Below are 22,444 nucleotides of genomic sequence, written 5' to 3'. Positions count from 1 at the left end.
CATGGTAACCTTAGGGAACACATAACCTGTTTATCATAACTTCTCCATGAAGCAAGACAGGGGGTGGGGAACATGCTTTGATGTCAACCGTATTTTTCTGTAGACAGCATTCTGCTGTAGCACATACAGAGACTTTACCAAAATGTTCCTCTGCTGTCCTAAATAAACTTTTTTCACTTTCATAGAAACAGAAGCAGTCATATGGAATAACATAGGAGGGAACTGTAGCAGGCAATATTCAGAACCATTAACTCACCTTTCAGCTCCTGTCTATAATTTGACAACTAGGTCAACCTTTTGAATGACCAGTCACAGATTAACACTTAGAACTCTTCCATCCTTTCCTCTCTTCTTGCTTTCCCTCCATGCTTTACATTTGGCCCTCAGGTACCCCTGCTGCCGTTCAGAGGCACTTTTAAGCTTTCTTGTTCTTCCACCTCACTTCTGAAAATACTGTCTGAAAAATGCCTTGGAAGATCTCTGAACTCCTACATTGTGGATCTACCACAGAAAACAATATATTGATTATACTTCGTGTTCACTGCTGACTTTCAGACTTGAGGTGGTGACTTCTGGAGCTGCCATTAGCAAGAAGTGAGTTTGATGGCTGCAAGCATCTGCAAGATTGTATTTTTCCTGCAGATGCTCAGTAATTCCTGGCTAAAGGAAAGTATGTCTGCAACATTTTTTTAAGGTCATTAGGAGTAAGGAACAGATGTTGAGGTTTTTCAGAATGCTGCTTTGAAGTGCCATTTAGGAGTCAACTGACAAGACTGACCCTATAGGCAGTGATTTTTGGGACTGGAACACAGAGGAACCATTGCCTACAGTTACCCATCTGGTATCCATCTGGTACCAGCAAACAACAGAAGTACCAAATCACAGAGAAACTGTACCAACTGCTAAATTGGTATCAGCAAGCAAAGAAGGTCGCAACCCAACAGCAGTTGCAAGCAGGAGAAATAATGTCTGTAACATTTACAGACTGGTATCTGAAGATCCGGAGCAACCTGATGCCATAGCATATGGAAAGCAATTCCTGTCTCTAAGCCTGCTTATGCTGATGTTGTTTACTCAGTATTAATCCAGGTTTGGGATATTTTTTTGTTGTTGTTAACCATATTGAATTTGCACTGTGGAGAGTTTTTGTCATGGTGCCACTGAAGGAGCGCCTCTCTTTAGTGGCATCTATGTTTAACAGGATTAAGGTGGATTTAATACCCTGTGCCACAGACTAACCATTCAAATTCTAGGAATGCTATTCCAGAGTGGTGTCAAATCACAATGGAAGGAGTTGAGGTTAACTTTTAACTCCATGACGATTTATTGTCTGCTGGTTTTCTTTGATGTGAAGTATTCTTGGGGGAGAGCAGTGGCAGGGGGTTGTTTCCCAATTTTATTGCCATCTTCTTCTTCCCTTTGTTCATTTTCTCTCTTCTTCTTCGTTTTCTTCTCTTGAAGAAGTGTGCTGATTGTACAGTAGCTAAGTGTTTAGAATGTAATAATACAACAGTGAGAGATTTACTGCCTCTAGGCACTACCCCTTCTACTCTTGAGGACCTCCAGCAAGGCATGATTTTATAGACAATGAAAGGCTCACTCTCCCCTGTGAAGCTGCCTGCCTGCAGGAAGCTTTTCACTGTCTATTTCCACTACTCGCTCTGCAATTTAGTTCCCTACCCTGCTATTTCCCCCTTCCCTCCCTCTTCCCTGACATACACATGCATATACCCCCCGTGTACACATTCAGCACCAACAGCAGGTGTAGGTAGATTCGCATTGTCTCAATGTGTGCATTAAAACCTAAAAAATACCCCAAACACTTTTGGTTTGCCATCCTCAGCATAAATGGAAGTATTGATCTGTCCCTGCTTTGCTTTCCAGGTATTGACACTGTCATTTCATTTTCCCTAAAAAGAGCACAAGCTCATAGCTGGGCTGCAAAGCATGGCCATTATACCCTGGCACTGGTGCCAAGAACTCTGCTGACTTAGCTAGAGAAAGATGCTGAAAGCCCTTGACTTTGAGAGAAAATTCAATTCCATTTACTTCATAGAGTGTCTCTCATGAAGTATTTCAAAATGCCTTATATCAGAAGATAACATAATGAGAAAATGCTTTAGAGAACTGGATATTCAGATAGCAAGACAGAATGATACACAACAATGAACTGAGTAAAAGAAAAGATGACTGTCATTTAAAAGCAGTAATCATCTGGATAAGTAGTCTTGTAAATTAATTACAGTGAGAAGAGAAGCAAAGAATGCAAGACCAGGAGCAAAGCAGCTTCGTTTCAAACAGAACAAAGCAGAGGACTAGTTTCATGGGGGGATTTGTGCACAATACCATAGAACAACTACAGGAGATCTGCTTTAGAAATGTATTCACATGTATGTATTATGTATGCTGTATATTGCATCACAGTGATAAGTTATTCTCTTTAGTGGCTGGTAAGAGATTAATTGCATTGGCCTGATGCAGTAGAAGAGCAATAGAAATGCCCCCTTCTAGTTGGAAAGAGTCAATGCCGACCTTTTTTTTGGTTTGCTGCATTTAAGTTTTGCTCTCAGCTCAAGTGCCTCTTTTTGCCTCTACTCTGAGAATAGAGTTGTAAGTGAGGGTGTCACAAATCTGGTGTTCATTAAAGACAATTAAGAGGTAGAATTAACCAAAACATATTATACAACTTAATGGAAAAAGAAGCCACCCACAGAGACTGACACAGGCCAGGAAATGATCTCATTTTGCATGGTCACAGGAAACCATGGTCTTCCAGCACTAAGGATCAGGGGATCATGGAGCTAGGGTTCAGAAAGCAGAATATTATCTTTGTATGGCTGTGCAAAAACACTTTGCAGTTTTGGCTTCACTTTTTATTGCTATTTCACTTGTTTTTGCTATTTTCTCTCTGCTTAGTGTTGCAAGATACAGCAAATGCTGAGAGCTTGTTTTCTACAAAGCTAAGGCAATTGCCATGTTTTTAAACTGTTATGGGAACAGCCTGTTTCCCTTTTAAAGTTCCCATCTGTGTTTGTATTTCCCTCAGTCTATTGCCTTTATAGAAAATTTTCTGCTCTCTCTAAATCTAAACCATTAGTTTCACCTCCTTGAACAAGAGGTAGGGCATTACTGAGGAGGAAAAGTAAATCCTGAGATAATCAGCCCTGCTTAATTCCAACCTGGAGCACTGCTGGCATCAGTGTTCCTGGTGTTCATTGCTTAGGAAGAAGGGACAGTGACTGTAAGTACGTATGATTATGTGTGTGCATGTATATATGTATGTGTGTAGATATGTATAGAGATACAGGGAAAAGGAGAGCATTTAATTGCCTATCAGTCTGACTGACCAAGTAGTGTTCTGATTGCATACAGCTGATTTTTTAAGTGAAGATTTTCAGAACCACTCACCAGCAAAACCAAGATCATCAGCGACTCAAGTGTGCGTCTGTGTTTCTTATGGGGAGGAGGGAGGATGGTTTGATTACTATCTCTTTTTTTCCTTTAAACAAGGATGTTTTTCTCACCCAAGGGAAATGCATTCGAGCAGCATGAACATAACTATTAATCAACACTTAAGTAATAATCAGTGAATGAAAAATGATGACCAGAAACTGAAAATGTACTTTGATCTTTTTCCTTTGAGGTCATGCCCTCGCATTTTAACATGAGCAATTCTTATAAAATTAGTGCTGATATATTCCAGCAGACAGTGATTTCAAAAGCCAGCACACGCTTTGTGCTTTTGAAAAATAAAAACCCTAGTAGTGAATGGTATGTTAAGATCTGCATAGGTAAAGTTACACCGCTTCCTCAACACTCTCCAAGATAGATCCTCAACTGATGCACACCAGTAATGTCTTACAGGGTTACTTCTGAGATGGAGATGCCAATATCATTATCACTGGAATGCTGTGTTCCAATATATGAGGACGTGTTCAGGATACAGAGATGTAAATGTTTTTCCCGTGTATTTTCACTCGAAAAGGAGATACAGCCACTGCGAGATGCAGGTGTATGTCGGCTTTGGGAATGCCTCCAAGAGGAATCAAGTGCTATTGAAATTAAAACAAACCACCCTCATCAGCATTTAGCATGTTTTCCTGAATCAGGGCCAAGGTATGTGGTAGCACCCAGCAGAAACCAAGGCTGTGAGACTCTACGACGAGTGTGGCAATACCTTCCTGTAGCTTTTCAAGATGTTTTTTGACAAACTTAGCCACAGTTCTAATAGCATCAAGTGTTCTTTGGAGCAATCTCCAAACTAGACTAGTGCAAAATGCTTAAAGTGAGTGTATGCTTAACAAAAAGAAGGGTCAACATTTCCTGTGACAGAGCCCAGAAAGTGGAATTTTTAAGAGTCTACAAAGATCATCACTTGATAATTGTGCTGTGAACAGGCACCTATTAGCCATCTGTTGATCACAGTATCACAGTACATTAGAATTTGAAAGGGACCTCAAGAGATCATCAGGTCCAACCCACCTGCTAAAGCAGGGTCACTTAGGGTAGTCTGCACAGGAATGCATCCAGGTGGGTTTTGAATGTGACACATTGATGAGATCCCCTCTCAGTCTTCTCTTCTCTAAACAGCCCCAGGGATCTCAGTCTCTCTTCATAAGGGAGATGCTCAAGTCCCCATAGCTCTCCATTGGATTCCCTCTAGAAGTTCTCTTTCTTGAACTGGGGAGCCCAAAACTGGATGCAGTATTCCATTGATTCACTGTCCCAAATAATTTACCCTGTATTTTCTGTTGACAAGAAGATAAAAAAGTTTAGCAAAGAAGCAAAGTTCAAGGCATCAGAATGTTATTTGAGGACCTCTAACAGTTATGTTCCCACGATGTCTGGGAAAATGGAGCACTAACAGAAACACAAGGTTCCTCAGGACCTGCTGAGGAGATACTGCTTCCTTCTTTATTCGTGAATACTGTCCCATGAGCAAGTTTGTAAAAGTGAAGTTGAAAGTGCTTTCTCTCCACTGGTGGAGGTGGTTTTGAGAGTTCCCATGGAACATCACCTTAGTGTGCCATTGCAGCCAACTTAGCGAAGAAAAGCTCCACCAAGAATGTCAAAAAGAAGTATTAAAGGTGTTCTGTTATATCCAAACAATGGTAAAGCAGTACTAACGGGCTCGTATAACATTAGACTCTTCTTTGAGGACTGCTTCTGTCATTAAAATCAATGCAACTTAATTAAAGCAAATTATAGATAGATACATCTATAAATAAGATATTAAAGTGCACTGCTGAATATGATAATTGCTGCATATTTAGCAATCAGCGTGTGTGTTCTGCTTTTGCCAGGAGGGATTTCTTTCAGTGGAATCAATGGAGCTTTATTAAAAACCATCCAAATTAGAGGGAGAAATGATGAGTGTTATAATAACGCAAAATCACTGTTTCAACTTTCATTGCAAAACCAGGAAAGCAAAATACATCCCCCTTTGTGTATGTAAGGAAAACATCAGGAAAATTCTTTTGAATTGTGGACACTGGTAGAATTTTTAATTTTTACCTTCTGATACAAAACATATAAAAGCAGGATGGAGGAAAACATGGTTTCTGTGGAAATGCTGGGGGTCTTGGGGGGGCGGGATAATTAGGATATCACAGCAGTGTGGAATTAAGAAAAACCATTTGATCAGCTTCCTCCATTTCACATGGAACATCAAATTCACTGCCTTGTGTAGCACACCTCTATTGTAACAGCTGAAGAAAGTGCTGGTGAGTCAAAGAGTGCTTTTAAATTTCACTTGTAGTCCCTAGAACCAGGCAGACTGTTGAAATGCAAAAAAATCAAATGGGTGAATTTTGATGTTTCACCTGGGTATCAAATGTTGAGTCCAGGGTGGGGAACAAATCTACTTTTACCTCTCTCAGGTTTTCTTCAGTTTTCACTTAATTGAAAACAAAAACCAACTGTGTCTCAGCAGAGGGGAGACCTGAAGGTTAAAGGGCAAATTCCGTTATACCACAGCTCTTTTTGGCATGCTGAATCTCAACCCATGTGATTAGAAACGCTCACAGACAAAAGAAGAGCTTTGAGAACAGAGGTCAAACCAGCATCTGAATCAAGTCCTTTAACAGATGATCACAAGACCATTGAAAAATGTACTAAGCAATGCAGCAGTTCTATGCACCATGTTTATACACAGACTTTCCAGGCAAAAAGCAGAACTGGGAGGCATTTTCAAAGCATCTGGTTGATGCAGGCCTCACTCTGCAGCCTTTCTAGGATGACTCCTGTCTTTCAGTGCATACCCCTCATACAAAATCATGCCATTTTTAATGGGAAGGAAACCACAAGGGAGGTGGTGGAAGCCTCATCCCTGGAGGTTTTTAAGGCCAGGCTGGATGTGGCTGTGAGCAACCTGATGTAGTGTGAGGTGTCCCTGCCCATGGCAGGGGGGTTGGAACTAGATGATCCTTGAGGTCCCTTCCAACCCTGACAATTCTATGATTCCATGATTCTATGATAAGTGACTTTCCTGAGTGTGCACACTGAATAAGTAAAAAAGTTAAGAGTTCAAGGACTCCTGTCATCATATGGTCTTCTTGATTTCACATAATTTTAAGTCAGACATGACTCAAGTGGAGTATTTTGCACTGGGCTTGCAAGTGTGTAACTAAAATCACATCACCCTTGATGGAGTTTTGTTACTTATCTAGTGTGCAGAACACGCTCCTCATTTTCTTCCTGATCTTAGTGATGATTGAAATGTATGGAGGAAGCTTATTGTTCAGATGTGTGGAAAACAAAGGGTTAAAAAGAAAAATTAAAAATACTAAGGAGATGTTCAGCATATAAGTGAAAAAATTAATAAGCCTGAATGCAACATGAACTGTGTATTATGCCTTTATAAGTGTGAAACTTCTGACTGAGCTGTAGTTTTTATGTAGCTAGTCAAGAAGCTTTAAACACTGTTTTGTAACAAACTGACCTCTGCAAAGATGATCCAAGTTTTCTGTATGCAGCTCTAAATAAAATACCTGAGGGAGAGGGAATGGTGACTGTACATTTCACAGACAGCCACCCCTGAAACTGGTTCTGCATCCTCCTTTTTCTTATGAGCAGTACCCATGATCTTGGGTCTTCAGCATGCTGACTTCACTCTGGACAGACCTGGAGTAGCTCAGGTGGGAATTCCTCCAGAGCCCCTGGAGGAAACATGCTGTCCTGCCAAATGTGTCTGCACTGCTAGGGGCGAAGAGTGGCTCCTTGCTTCCATTTGCAGTGTGATAGCTCTCACCTTGAGCTCTGTGTGAATGGACAAGAAAGGTTGATTCTGGCTTCATGAAATTTAAACTTTTACAAAGATTGCTGCAGTTGTCGTTGTTCATACTGCAATGGCTGTCCAACCCCAAACACCTTGATCCAAGTGAAAGGGACAAGAGTAGCTAGCAGCTACTCTTTTAGCCTTCAGCAGAGGAGGAAGGCAGTGTAGGGCAGGCAAGGAAGAATGAAACGCAGTAGCTTCCAGAAAAAACAAACAAACATGGCCTCTTGCAATATTCTGCACAGTTTTCAGGGTATTTTCAGGCTTCAGGGTGAAGTAGATCCTTTTCTGTGGTCTTAAGGAATGGTTCTTCTGCACCATTCTTTCCACCCTGAACTTTCCAGTGGGCAACTCCTAGACTTATTTCAAGATACCTGACTGCAGATATACTCTACTGATGCCTTATTATTTATTTGCAAATACTTGATTGCTCTAAGATGTTTGTCCCTGACATATTCATATCACCTTCTTTATTTTTCTCCTGGTAAGTTTTCCTAGGGAGAATTGTCAGGTTAGAGATGTTTGCTACTAGCTTACCACTTCCATTTATCAGGAAGCTCCTCAAAGTGCCCTGCAGTTACCATGTTTGCCATTGACATAGCTTGCATTGACACCTACGCAGCTTTTGTTTTCCCTTTTCCTTTACAGTTGCTTTCCCTTTCTGTCTGTTTTGGATCTGCATGTGAAATATGAAACTATGAATCTTTCTACACTTTTTTGTTTTAGAATAAATGAGGATTCCATTTGTTGAGGGAAGTGGAGGGAGCCCCAGCCTGGACTCATTCTTCTCTCCATTTTGACCCTTTACATTGGTCCCCTGCAGAAGGCTGTGGACTTGGAGAGAGGAAAACAGTGTGTGGTGCCCACATTACTCTGCAGTCTATGCTTCCTCCATCCTTGTTCTGCCACTGGGACTAGCAGATATGATTAAAGATGCAGAGGTGTCAGAGGTTTTTTTCTGAAGTGACACATTTCTATTGCAGAAATCTTGTTTGCTAATGGAAATTATTGGGAGGGGAACAAACAAACAAAAAACCCACCACAAAAAACTTGAGAAGCTAGCTATGTAGGAAAAAAAATGGCTTTCTGGCCATGGAAATGGAAATGGAAAATGGAAAATCCAGGTCATGAAGGCATTGAATTATATGGATGCAAAGTCTGGCCTGTTTGTCTGGTACTTTTTCTCCAAGTGTGACCACTGCTGTATGCTTCAAATAATTTGTAGTGATTTCTGAAGGGATAATTAGGAAAATAACCTGCTGGTGCAGATGCATCTGCTTGCTCTCCCTTTCAGGGAATGGCCACCTCTTCCAGATTTTTCCCCTCTTGAACCTATGAAAGGCTTTACTATCTTCTGCTTACCTGTTGCTAGTTGTTTGATTCATAGGTGTATCATGATTAATTTTCTATTCTGTAAAGGGCTTGGCCATGCCAATACTCCACAATAGTTAAGTTTCATGAATTGTTTGTTGTTGGTTTTGATAAAGATAGCATTTGCCTTCCTCAATTTAAGCATGCTGCTGCTTTAATTGCACTGATGGGATGATAGCTGTTTCTGTGTTTATCTCTACCCCATTATTTTTGCATATTCATGTTTTGCTTGTTAGTTGAGGCCGCTCCAGACTAAGAGATGATCTCTTCATAATGATGTCTCTTATTTAAATTGATGTTGTTAATTTAAACCCTAAAAATACAGGAGCATGTTTTGGATCATTCTTTCTCTTGTGCATTACCATACATTTGTGAAATGTATATTTCATCTGCCACATTTTCTCTTTACTGATTGGGATGTTGGTCCCCAAAGCTCTTCCAGACTCAGCTGAGAGTACAAGGAGACGGTGAGCACATTCCATCAGCTCCCATATCTCACTGGTCACCTCGTGTTCAGCACCCATTTGGCTTTGATAGGACTTCCAGGTTTTAGACCCTTTTTATTAAGCTTAGTGTTTGTCTAATTGTTTTGTGATTATTAACTATGCAGTTAAAACCTCTGCACCTGGACCAAAGGCCAGCTGCACATGTCCTGTTTCAGGGAAGGAGAAGCTGGAATATTTTGATCTTGTTAATTACTACATTTCACATATATTTTTTAGCTCACTTTGTTGTAAAATACAGCAAAAACCCCTTTGCTTTGTCTACCTCAGAAACATAAGTAACTTATATAAAGGAGGTGTTTCCATTCCCACATCTTCCCTTTTCATCAGGGTAGTATTTTATTTCGGGCACCATTTTGTTTGTGGCTGAGTGATGATCTGTCACATGGACAGATGGAGAAGGGAAAGTGGAAGAAATGGCTGAGTCTTTAATTAGCTGTACAGAGCCAGAGCAAGCTTTTCCAGTGCACTGGGGATTTTATATAGGGTGTGGAGACTCAGCCACTCGATGGATCCAAATTAGCAAAATTGTGTATCCACCGGCAGGGTGTTTCTATGGCAACTGTCTCTCAAATCATATATACATACAGACCTGGCAGGGGGTACTGCCTTTTATTTGGTCTGTAGGAAACCATCAGGAAAGGGATGTTTTCAGGCTGTGAAAAGGCCTTGTGATGTAAATGGTTTTTACTTTCTGGTGACTGGCATCATTTTTGGGATTGCTGCTCGGTGCTGGCTCTATTCCGAATCTGCATTTGCAGGTTGACTGGCTGCTGTTCCTCCTGCTAGGTGTGAGAATGATCACCAGGAAACTTGCACAGGGTTGTGAATGCACAGAGTTACCAGGCACATCCTTTAGCTCATGAACATCTTGCTGCTGCACATAATTAATAGCCTATCTACAGCCACGCAGGCAGACCGAATGCTACTTGGCTTTTGTGCTGAGTGAACCAAATTATACATTCATTATTTTTCCCTTAATTCTTTTTCATAAACCAGCAGAAATCTGGAGGCTCTTCTCTTGATGGTATACCTGGTGAATTAAGGGAAATGATCAACCTGATAAAATTAGCAGTGTACGATCAGCCAAAGTGGCCGTGACTCTTCACCTTAGTGACTCTACAAATTCTCTCTATATGTCATTTCTTCTGGTGGAAAAAAATTGCTGAATGATCCATTTAGCCTACTGCTCCCTTTTTGAAATGCTGGGCAATTGTTTTTATTTTCTCTTGTCCAAAGTCAGGCACTGCTAAAGCATGAGTTATTTCTTGTGGCCCTCAGTTCTGTGGACTCCTTTCTGGATTGAGTCAAATATTTAGCCAGAGGCTTGTGCTAAATAATTATTTTAACTTATTAGTATCTTGGATGTTCGGTGAGTGGCAAGCTGCATAACCTTGCGTAGAACGATTCCTTAGCTTGCCCAGCAGTTCCCGGGGATAATGCCTCTCTCTGTATTGAAGTTGGCTTCATATAACGGGTCCACAAGAGGCTGTAAGCAGAAATGCTATGTAAAGGTAGATAAGACTTACTATACTGGAGTGCAGAACCTTTCCCATTGTAGAAGCTCTTACATCTCTTCAGTGAAAATGGCATATTATGCATAAATTACAGGGCTAACAGAAATGTAGTCTAACCTGTAGAATGTGAAAAACACGTTCATTTTTGTTTGTTTTCTCTTTTCATAATCAGGCTTTTGCCAAAAGTTTGGTGTGATTTATTCTTTTCTTTTTAATGAATTGTAAAAAACGTTTGAAAAGGCATTAAATCTTCCTTTCTGCTATTAATCTGTAAAAGAGGAAGGGGATTTTAAATGGCCTCTTAGTATATTGCTTTATAAAACTGCTGATTCTAGCAGCACCAGAATAGGAATACATACTAATGTAGGAAACACTGAAGGCAGTCAGAGCCTCCTGCATTTATGGAGGAAAAGACTAATAGCTCCATTTTAACAAGGCTCTTAACACTTTGGGCCATCAGCAGGCATTGAGTGAGTGAAATTGGGAGAGCTCCTGTGTGCTAAAAGCATTGAAGTTCACCGTTTTGTACCCCAGTTGGAGCCTTCCTGATAGAATTGCACTCTCCAGCCAACTCCAGTTGCCATCTTGAAAACAAACCAAGTAGTGAGCTGGCATTTTGACTGAGTGCACTAATGCTTCACTTTTGAAATGGCACCAGAGCATGATAAATGCACTTAACTCCCAGCTGGATACTTAGCTTTGCAGTGGTGTTACAGAAAGTTTATGCATTTGTGTTAAGAATGAAAGCAAAGCCTGTTAATACCGCATTTTATATATGAGCAAAACACACAAGTGGAGAAAAACCAGCAAACTTGGTACTAAGATGCTATCTTTGATGCATATAGTTACATCACTGAAATAAGAAGGGGTGTGCTTAATTAGTCACATCCTCACATTACTGAATTCTAGGAGGAAGGCCAGCCAGGGAAGGAGAGAGAATATCCTAGATAGCAAGCAGTCATGGAAAAGGCTATGAAGATTCTACCTGTTCTAAAAGCTTCTTTGCTACAGAAGGCTTGCTTATTAACAGTGATGAGATTATGTATGACATTTGAAGCTTCTTTGAGCTTCTGCCTTTCTTTTGCTGATTTTGGCATGTTGTAGCATTATGCGTTCTCTGCTTATCATTTTGAGATGCATTGTTAGTAGCTGGGCTGCATAATTGATCTTCATCTCTAATTAATCTTCTCTCCACAGGTGCCTGGAAAAGGTCCAGATGGGAGCTCATACAATCTCCAGTTTGAGGGAATGGAAAGGCAGTATGCATCTTTACCCAGGTACAGCACCAAGTCTCATACACACACCCACTCTGATTCATCCTGCCTCAAAAGGGTCAGGAAGTCACCCCACAGCTGATGTCTGCCTCCAACATGAGAGATTATTTTGCACTATTGTCTTCTCACCTCTTGCTGCTGATTTAATGCTATCTTTATACCTGTACTCTCAATTTGAACTTTTGAATTTTAAAAACAAAGGCCTCTTATTGAACATGTCAGCAAAACTCAAGATCCACAGGTAAAGAACATGACACTGAGGAAGCTGGCTCTGCAAAAGTTGTAATGGTTCATAGCAGGGAATAAATGACCAAGTTTATAGTGATATAATCCTCGCTGACATTGACAGAGTACTGCTGTGCAAAGTCTCCACTCAGCAGCCACAGCTACTGATGTCCCACTGTTGCTGCAAGGACTGACTGGGAGTCCTGTTCCAGTAGAGCTTTAAGTGAATGCTGTAGAAATGACAGTGAATTCACTGGGGGCTTTTTAAAATTTTTAATCCTTACCAAATCAATGAAGAGCAATTCTAGTCTGAAACCAGTGGGACATAACAAAAAAGATGCATTTCAGAGATTTCCATTCTTATTTCTGTAGGTCTTTTAATAGCAGAGTGTAAGATTTAGCAAGCCAGAAAGGGGAGCCGGAAGATGCAAGAGGAGATAGTGGGAGGAAAGCAAAAATGGAAAAATATTCTTCCTTTAGAATTTTCAGGCTAGGAAAGGCCTTAGAGGGGTTGCCCAGTCTACTTCTTGGGCCTACAAGCAAGACAATTTTTTAAAAGCAAAGCAGAAATAGCAATTTACAAGCAAGAAGAGATTCTCTGTGGTGAAGTAGTGCTGTTCTGTATGTATTTCCTAGCTGACTGTGGATGTTCTTACTCTCCTGTGTAAATAGCCATCTTTTTTTTCATGTCTGCCATCATGTTTTTAACAGGGACTTTTTCAGGTTAGTTAGGTGTAGTTTAATTGTGAGCACTCTTTATTATCTGTTTTAAATGTTAATTGTGTTGAATACATCCTTGTGAATTACAGGAATAAATTAGCAGTTGGTGCCCGATGTGATGCTCCACAGCAATTTTTGTATTCCTCTGTCACATTTCCTTTTATTCATTCTTCCTGCAGGTTGATCAACCTTACTTTTCCAATCTTTTTTAAAATGGAAGTTTTCCAGTGGCATAACTTCCATCACCCAGAATTCTTCTTTATTTCACTGCTGTTGCTTTCACAACAGTGCAAATGCAGAAGTGTCCTTACTTTGTGCAGCGATGTTTTCTGTATTCCTTCTATCCCATTCCTGTTCAAACCCACTGCATCCTCAGCATGTTCCCTAGGTATGTGTACTTCTCATCTCTTCACCCTGTGTTTTTGGGGTTTTTAATTTAAATAGGTTTGTCTGAATCAGATCATTAATTCACAGTCCTCTTCCCAAAACCTCCCTGTAACTTAATGGAAACGTGACTCTATAGCTCTTATGACAGGTTTGAGCATTTATCTCGCTGGGGCTCACCATTTAGGAAGTCATCCAAACATTCAATAGCTTCTGAAGATGGCTGTGAAGTGTGTCATTTCTCTCAGTGCCTAAAAAGATTATGCTGGAGAGTGAGAAGGCCTTTTCACCCAGGTCCTGTGTGCTTCCTGACCTGAACACTCACACTGCTGCACATGGGCTATGCCACTGAAGTCACTCCAGAAGGTTTCCACCCTGGCAGCAGCAGAGTTTTGGGTGGGTGTGCCTGCAGTCCAGCAACCAGCTGCTGCATTTCATACTTAGGTTTTGTAAGTTTTGCAGTTTCATGTTACTGCAGTAATTAAGCCCTGGCAGTCACAAATTACTAGATTGCTACAGTGAAGTCTAAATCCAGAAGAAGGGGATGCAGTCTCACTGCCAGCCACTAATGGAAATGAGTGATTTCTTTTGTTCTCATGGCTGACTGCCCAGGAATATAGAGAAATCCAGGTAAAAGTCACCCATTTGCCAACCTATTCTCAGCGGAGGATCCATAAATACTACTATAATGGGCAGAATTACTAAAAAGAATTAAGAGAAAGAAAAAGAAAGGTAGAAAGAAATATAGAGTTAGTATTTCCTCAGTGAGCAGCTTTCTTTTCCCTGGCATTCTAGTATTAGTTCACAGTTTCTTTCCCTTGGGTATTTCCCTTCTTGTCTTGTTGTGTGTTCATCTTGGTCAAACCACTGAGCAAACCACTTGGTACAGACATGGTATATAATTGTCTGCATGCCTAGTAGTTTGAGTCCAATTTTATATAAGATACTTAAAGAGACTTCAGATGAGGGTTGTAGATGCTGGAAAACAGATTCTTACTACAAAATGAGTCCAAGAGGATGTGACTTTTGCCTGCACTGTGGTGTGGCACACATGAGTAAAGAGAGGAAAGTGCTTGGACTGCCAGCAGTTTCACTGGATGAGGTGGGAGGAGGAGATCTGTGCTGCACTCAAAAAGTAGCTGGGACATGTATAGTCAAATTGTGCCACTTACCTGGAAGCCAGTAGGAGTCATGCCAGCGTTTGTGAGCATGGACAGATCCAGTAAGAAAGATTTGGTTTTCCTCCCCACTGGGCAAGAGGGAGGAATGATCACCTGCCAAACAGCTTTATGAATGTCTGGTGTTCCACATCACCAAGTCGTTGTCATGCAAAGGCACCCATCCTGCATAAAGGGAAGTCAGATTGCCAACAGCATCCAAACATTTGCTGCTGGGCTGTAAAAGTCAGAGCTTTGAAACATCATTGCTGCCTTGCCCTTTTGTTTTGCATTTTTCTGTCACTCTTTGGAGCTAATTTAAGCCTAGATTTTATGGTCAAATTCAGGTGATGTAAGGCTGTATTAACTGTATTTGAGGAATTCAGCTGTGTCAAGTGTGCATGCCCTTTCAGTAGATGCAGCAGGAAATACAGTGTCCTGGTCTCACTGAACTCAGTGACACCATTTTTGTGTTTAAGTGGAGGATCTGTTCCTGTGCAAGGTTACATTTTTAATTAAAAGCTAAAAACAGGAGGCAGCAGCCTTTGGAGAAAGGCTTAGTGTGTGATTAGCTCAATGAGTGGCCAGCTGAGTTATGAAGTTAAATTTCTAGGCAAAATAATGTTAGTCTGTAGACCTGGTTTGGAAATGTTTACAGAGGCAAGCATCTGAATTAGATAAGTGACTGTGGGAGGAGAGTGGAGGTCTCCATCTGCATTGTACTGTTCTTTCTGTAGAAAAGCAGCAAAGTGGGAAAGATAGAATGGAAAGCTTTGCAAGAGATACAGTTCTTTGCGCTCAACACTTACGTGTTGCCCTGAGGCTACAGCTAAGTAGTGCTGAGTAGTAGTATTAAGCAACGTTAAATCCTCCTGCTTAGGAGGAGAATGGCTTGATTCTTACATCTCTTAGCCTCTTCTTTTGGGAAGGGGAGCAAGGCAAGACTATGATAGCCAGAATAAAACATTTGTATTTTTTAAAATTATTTTAATGCCTGTTTTCTTGCTGTCATCTAGAATATTTTCCTGATGGAGAGATGGAACAGATGCGAAGCTGACGCTGCTCTGTTTCTTCATAGTTTTATTTTTGAGCTTGCTTTTATGGAAGTCTGCCTTAATGTAAATCACAGTCTTGCCAGTGTCAGCCTTGTTTGGAGAAATCTCATGTTCATTTAATGTGTTGATGGAAAAGCTGGCTGTGACCAAAAGCAGACTGTCAGACACTGAGATGGGACACTGCAACAAGATGTGTGCAGATCAGAAAGCTCAGCCATCTTCCTGGTAAGAACTGCTGATTCCAAAGGAAAGCTAATACTCCAGACTCTGGAATCCTCATGTTATTGAAAACCATGCGTTTTTATCAATAAAAGCAGTGAGGCTGGAAAGGCAGTAAGAGCATTAGAAAATAGCTGTTAGGATGAAAAAATTAGTTCAGGCTGTGTACATGAGTTCAGCTGTGTTGCTGTGGCTGGGAGGAAACCACTGAGCTAACTGGTAGTTGACTCATTGGAATATCTGTCTGAAATGTAACATGCATCTTAAAACTGGGAAACTTCCAAATGTATAAAGGATCTAGCCATGCAGTACAGTGGCAGCACATAGTCTTGCCATGCTACAAGTTTCTCTTCAGATTCACCATGCAACTTGTGCTTCTTATGGCAGTAGTTAAAAGCAACACACCCTCTGTTTCTAGGTATGAAGCCAGAAAGGACAGTTTTTACCACCCTGCCTGAGCCCTCCATGACCACCTACATTTCTGGATCAAAGCAAATTTCAATTCTGATCCATTGCATGACTTTTATAAATCTAATTTATAAAATGTATATTTACAAAAGCATCTAACCTAGAATTAAAATGTCACATTGTGGAGAATACATTACATTCTGCAGAAGTTAATTATATTACTGTTTAAAAAGATTATGCCTTCTCCCCCCCACCCCCCAACTATGAAATTACCCAGTTTCAGTTTCTAGCTACTGTGGTAAATATGTTTCCTGCTAGATTTTAAGAGCCAAGCCTGTAAAATGCCTTCCCTTCAGTATTTCTATGGAGTGATCATTTATGTTCTCTTTTAACCTCCCTTTCAATAAATTAAAGAGATTGAGCACTTAGGTCTTATACTATAGAGAATGAAAACATAATTGATTCAAGGGGCCAGTGTCCCTTATGCAAAGCATTTACCGAGGTAGCCTCTAGAGTTGAGTCAAAAAGTTTCTGTAACACCTCCACCATGAAGAGATGTGGTTTCTCAAATGGAAGGAAGGAATTACTTAGCATGTTTCATTACCATTTTTCTTGCACTGGAGTGTTCTTGCCTTTGTTTTACTAACCAAGTTTATTTCAAAGTGCAGGATTTCTGCAATGTAATTGTATCCCAAAAACATCATCAGAAAGCGACTTGACACAAATCACAAGGAAAAGTTCTGTATTAAATAAGTCATCATTCACCATTGTCTAGAAGAATCTGAAATTAATATACTGACATTACTTAAATATGTATATAGTGTATTCTCCTGGTTAACAAAAAGAAATCACAATTTTAGTGCATACTATAATTAGCTGCAAATCAACTTGTCAGAGCACTCCCAACTTGTGGAAATTAAATAACCAAGGAGCACAGATGAAAAAGCAAGGTTTAAAATCAGTTATTCAAATCACAATTCCCTGCTTGTTGGTTTAAATTTCAGGGGTTTGGTTTGGGTTTTTTTGCTTTTAATCACTTTGTGTCAACTTATTCAATTTATTCCATCCCATGTTGCAAAAACACCTGTCCCCCTTCTCATGCTGTATACTTCAATAACATTGCTCCATGACATCCAACAGCGCTGACCTAGCAATGCAGTCATGGTTATAGCCATTAGTTGAGGGATACGATGTTCTGGTTGGTTTTTGATGTTAACCCATCTGCACTGACAAAGTGCCATGTGTTGGCACAGTGGTTTTCAGTAATGGTGATAGTGTTGATCTATTTCATAATACTGCTGCTGTTCTGCCAAGTTATCTTCCAGGAACCTTCTTTGTGCTCAGACACTTCTTAGTGACAGCCTACTCTTCCTTGTTTCAGTTGACTACAGCTCTACTGAATTTAGTTTTTACTTTTTTCAAGTCCCAAATTGTGCTTTATGGCAGGCAGAGGGTAGCAATGCTGATGCAGACTGCAGATATCACAGGGAATGCCATTGCTATCTTTCAGCACTATTTAAATTGCTGGTTAAAAAGAGGATCTGCAGAAATATTTTCACAAGGAGAGTGAACAGGGGTGCCAAAACTTTAACTGACAGTGAAATAATTTAACAACCGAGCCCAGAATCACTAAAGTCAGTCAGTCAGTGAAAACATATTACTGGGCATATATTACACAGTTACAAAGCAAACCTATTAACTTCAGGTGCATAATACACAATATTTTCTGTAATACCCAGGTTTTCCCTCCAAAGTGATGGAAAACAGTGATGGACAGGGTGATAGGAAAATATTTTGTAGTCCAGGTAGCTGAAAAAGAGTCTGCATCTCTTCTATTTCTGGTATCGATTAAAATTAAGAGAAAGAGGTCAAGAGAAGCATTTGAGAACCAATTGTGAATGGTCATTTTTAATTTTCAATGTAAATTACATATATTGTTTAATATATATGTCAAGAAGACTTGATCATTTCAAATGTTAGATCTAAGTGGAGATTAGAACTAAGCAGGGTGCAAAAATGAATGGTCTAGCCGATTTCATCATCCTAGTCGTGTAAAATATAAATAATATTCAGACACTAGATTCTATAGTATAGTTGATTATTAACTTTCTCTTCTGTTTTAATCATCTAAAGTAATACCAGTAACTCAGGGATCTTTTTAAAAATGTGATTTTTATCTTGACAGCTATAGTCTCATTGAAGATGCTGCAAAATCTTGTCTGTGTCTTCCAATGTGGTGATCTCATTACAAATGAAATATGTGTATGGTTTTAGTTGGATTTTAAGTCTTGGCAGATTAATTTAGAATCACTTTTAATGGAAATACTGGTCCTACTCAAGGATCTCAAAGATATGTTGCAATAAACCATCCAAGATGAAATACAGGCAAAGGAAAAAGACCATTCTTACATGCCAAAGCACAAGCTTGGGAACCAAGCTGATGTGCTCATTAAAAGATTAGCTTAAATCCAATATCAAACAGTTTAAGATTTGCTTAACTAACTTTACATAACTGCAAGATAATAAAACTGAATGCTGTGAAAACTGCCCAGTGTCTCAGAGAGGTCATGGAAGCCAGCATATTCTGAGAAGGACTGAGTCCAAATCTATAGTGGGATACCAGATTTGTGATACATACGTGCAGCAGAAAGCTGGAAAGGCTCCATTGCAACTGATTCTGGTTTGTTTCAGTTACTCTGCTGCAGTGTGCCATGGTACTCATATCCCCTCATTGTCATATGCAGAATCTAAAGTATTTTTTTATGTATGATATCAAAACATATTTGCCCCAAAATGTGTAGAGGTTGTAAATAGCCTGTGTATACCTTCTAGAGAGGAAGTCTCAGGCACTAAAAAGAGAGCAGGTAGAAAAGTGGCAGTATACTGCAGACATTTTTTTAAAATGGTCTTGTGTCTTGCTATAAGACTTGGATAAAAAGAGAAAAGGAAGTTGTAAATAGGGCTCCAATTACAGAAATATCAATGGTGAATTCAAAAGGAAGGAGAACTAGTTGTAAAACTAGCCTCCAGCCTTCTAATAAGATAGAAATATCACTTGAAATTAACAAGATGCCTCCATCCAAGCCAAATTGTCTTAATACTGAAAAAGTATACTTTAGAAAGTCAGAAAGGTCAAAGTTTGTGACATCAAATCATGCATTGTGGCTGGCAGACCACCTCTATAATTTCCATGGGAATAGCTAAAGAAAACTGAGCTAAGAAAATGTCTGCAACAACTGGGACATAGCTTGAAAGAGCACACTAAAAGCCAGATATCCCAGAAGAATACTTTCAAAGTGTAGAAGGTGGCAGACAGGGATGGGGTTTGTCAATTCTTCTAATAAGTCAGTCAGCTCCTCATAGTGAAATGCCAGTTAATGCAATATGAAATAGTTTAAAATTCAATTAACATTTTGAAACTAAACAGCCAGCCTTGTTGCAAGGAGTAAATAAAAATACATGCAAGTGTCACATATACAAAGACAATGTATGTGGTATGGATATTAGTGTATAACCAGCCTCCCACTCAAACTAAGGGCACCAAATTCAGTTAAAAATACAGGAGATGGAGAAATTTGTTGCCTTTAAACAAAAAAGCCTGAATTAATATTATAAAATTTAGTGAAGTCTCAGAGACATTACCTCAGAAGAGAAAGAAAGAAAGAAACAAGATAAATAGCTGTATTAAGCATGCCCCCAGTAAGTAAAAGAACAAAACAACTGTTAAGAAAAAAAATATTACAGGAAGAAACAAAATGCTGAGGTTGAGATGGGGGAATCTGTGGGGGAAAAAATAAATTAGTGCAAATTAAGAAGAAGGTCAAATTAAAAATCCATATGTCCTGTAGGATGCATCAACACAGCGATGTGCTGGGTGAAACCTGGGGAATAAGATGTATGCTACAAAATGCAAATACATCCCTTGCACTGTTGAGATGGATATTGAAATTGCTCAGGAGACCAACAGGCTGGGAAGCTCAGGTGACCATTTTATAGGTACAGATATTTGGAATAAAAATGTTGCTGCTCGTGCTGGGTTATAATTCAGAACTGATCAAAATGTGTGGACTCAAGTTGCAAAGGTGAGGAAATAAGGGTTTGGGTTTTTTCTGTGAGAAAGTGCATTGTAAAATAGGAAAACTGCACTGCAGTTCTTGGCTTTGTCTGAAGGTGTGGTTGAAAGATGGTTGCCAGCAAGCATGCTTTAAAAACAGCCAACAAAGGAGAAACGTAGAAAGCAAACAGAATCAGGTGTAAATATGTTCAACTTCGGAGAATATTGAGTCAGGATTCAAGCAAGGTTCCTGCAGCATTGTACATGAACCACCGGTATGTTCTATTGTGGCTCAGATAGGTCCCTGTATGCAAACAGCAGCTTTCTGATGGTACCTCTGGCTCAGAGGCAGACTCCAGTTAGTTTTCTGTAATCCAGCCAATTCCTTTGTCTCCATTCGATCTTTGCACAACAGGCTCAGAAAAATCAAACAGGAAAGATATTTTAAAAAAAGGAAGTTGCACTGTCAGGATGGCAAGTTTCAAGCTTTTGATAGCAAGCCATTTAAAGTGAGTCAGTTATAGGTATTGTTATGTACATACTTAGGAAGGAGGAAAGGAGATTATGGTAAAGCAGGAAAGTGAATTGTATGTGGACAGCCTTAATTGCGTGCTGCAAGGTAATGACAGGCTGTGAAATCTTAAGAACTCAAATATAGCTCTGGGTTCTTTTACAAACACATAGGGGACAGAGTCGTGAGCACTCACTGTGCCACCCACCAAGAAATAAGAAACAGGGTGGGGGAGATGCAAGCTATAGAGAAACACAAGGCCAGTGGTTTCTGCAGACCTACAGTTGTTTGTTATCCTTAAACCCTGCCTTGTGAGAAGAGAGCTTTTATGTAAACTAGTGATTAAATGAAAAAGGTATCTAATTTGGGATTAAGAGAATCACTGAAGAATTTAATATTAAAAACAGTTGCTAGAGCAGCTGTTTCAACACATCTCATACAATTGGCAGCCAAACTGCTTCCATTTCATAAGTAGGTGACATATTTAATTTCTCTGCACAGAAGCCTCTTAAACACATATCAAGAGAATATTCTAAATTCTGGAGGATTTTGTCCAACTTTCTTTGCATTTATATTCACCTAGGGCCTTTTTGTTGCTCTTGAATTATGACACTTTAGAAAGTTGTGTTTTTCATCTGCTGATCCAGGTTGAGTAACACCTTATTCTGCCAGAAAGTTGTAGAATCTAGTACAAACCTGATCCAGAACCACTGCAATCCATGGATATGTTCCTACTGACTGCAGTCAGCAGTAGGTTTAGTTTGAAATGCAATCACTGTTAGAGCACATTCTTTCATATTTTTGCTGTCTGGGTCAGTATGGTTGTAATTTGATAACCTTTGATTAGGATATTTGGGCTTTCTCCAGGATTAGGATGTTTGTTTTTTCTGCTCACCATTGTTATCAGTCTCCATATTTTAGAGATCCTAGGAAAAAGAATATATCTTTGAGTACTTTCTGTATGCATCTTCACCCCCAGGTATAAGTGAAGTAAAAGCAGGGCTTAAAAATGAATTGTAAATATTCAGATCACTAGCAATTATGGACCAGTAACTTTGTTAAGAGCAAGCATGAAGCTAAAGCTCCTGTTGTACCCTGTTAAAGAAAATCGATTCATGCTTTCTTTACCATCATCTCCAGGCTTGGAAAAGATTGCATTATTCTAGCATTTAATAGTTATGTAAATAAGCGCTAATTTTGTCACATAGCACCTGTACAAATTTTTCTGCTAGAACAGTTCTTTAAAATACTGCATAAACAAAGCACAAGATGCACAGCGATATTGTTCTTTTGTTGATGCTTGTTTAGGAAAATCTGCATAAGCTATTGAGCATCTTTACCTCAGGTAAAGATGTCATGGATATGCCAGAAACAAGGCAGCAAAACTTTGTAGGCATGTGGTTGGTGTTAAATTGTATGTAGGCCAGTAGTCAGACTTTTAGCAGGCTTGCTTTTTTGGGAAATACATTAAATACCATAACTGATAAACTGAAACCCATATCTTTATAGTAACGGTAGCATCTTTGCTGTACTTGAAAACTTTGCCATATGTAACCTAATCTGGCTATAGAGATATTGACAGAAATCATACCTTCTGCTGGCTTCTGTCTGGTATCTCTGTGGCCTCCACTATTTCTGCACTCTGTGTGAGCAGATGGGATCCTACAGCTGTTTGAATAAGTATTAAAGAGTTATTCTGCTCTGATTAACTGTTCAATGAGGGGGCAAAGTGGAAGGGAGAGAATGTCTAAGGAATCCCTCTGCTTCAGG

General features: G+C 39.7%; 1 protein-coding gene across 1 annotated transcript in view; it reads left to right on the top strand.

Moving 5' to 3' along the window:
* PARD3B (par-3 family cell polarity regulator beta) overlaps nucleotides 1–22,444 on the top strand; it is a 439,781-nt gene that overhangs the window by 397,597 nt on the left and 19,740 nt on the right. The window contains exon 22 of the mRNA XM_054173397.1: nucleotides 11,865–11,944. Coding sequence (XP_054029372.1) covers nucleotides 11,865–11,944 — 80 coding nt within the window. The remainder of the gene's footprint in view (nucleotides 1–11,864; nucleotides 11,945–22,444) is intronic.

Source organism: Dryobates pubescens, chromosome 2 (assembly GCF_014839835.1).
Source record: "Dryobates pubescens isolate bDryPub1 chromosome 2, bDryPub1.pri, whole genome shotgun sequence".
NCBI classification, from domain to species: Eukaryota; Metazoa; Chordata; class Aves; order Piciformes; family Picidae; genus Dryobates; species Dryobates pubescens.
The sequence above is the reverse complement of the archived record's forward strand: the minus strand, read 5'-3'. Positions and strand labels throughout refer to the sequence as shown.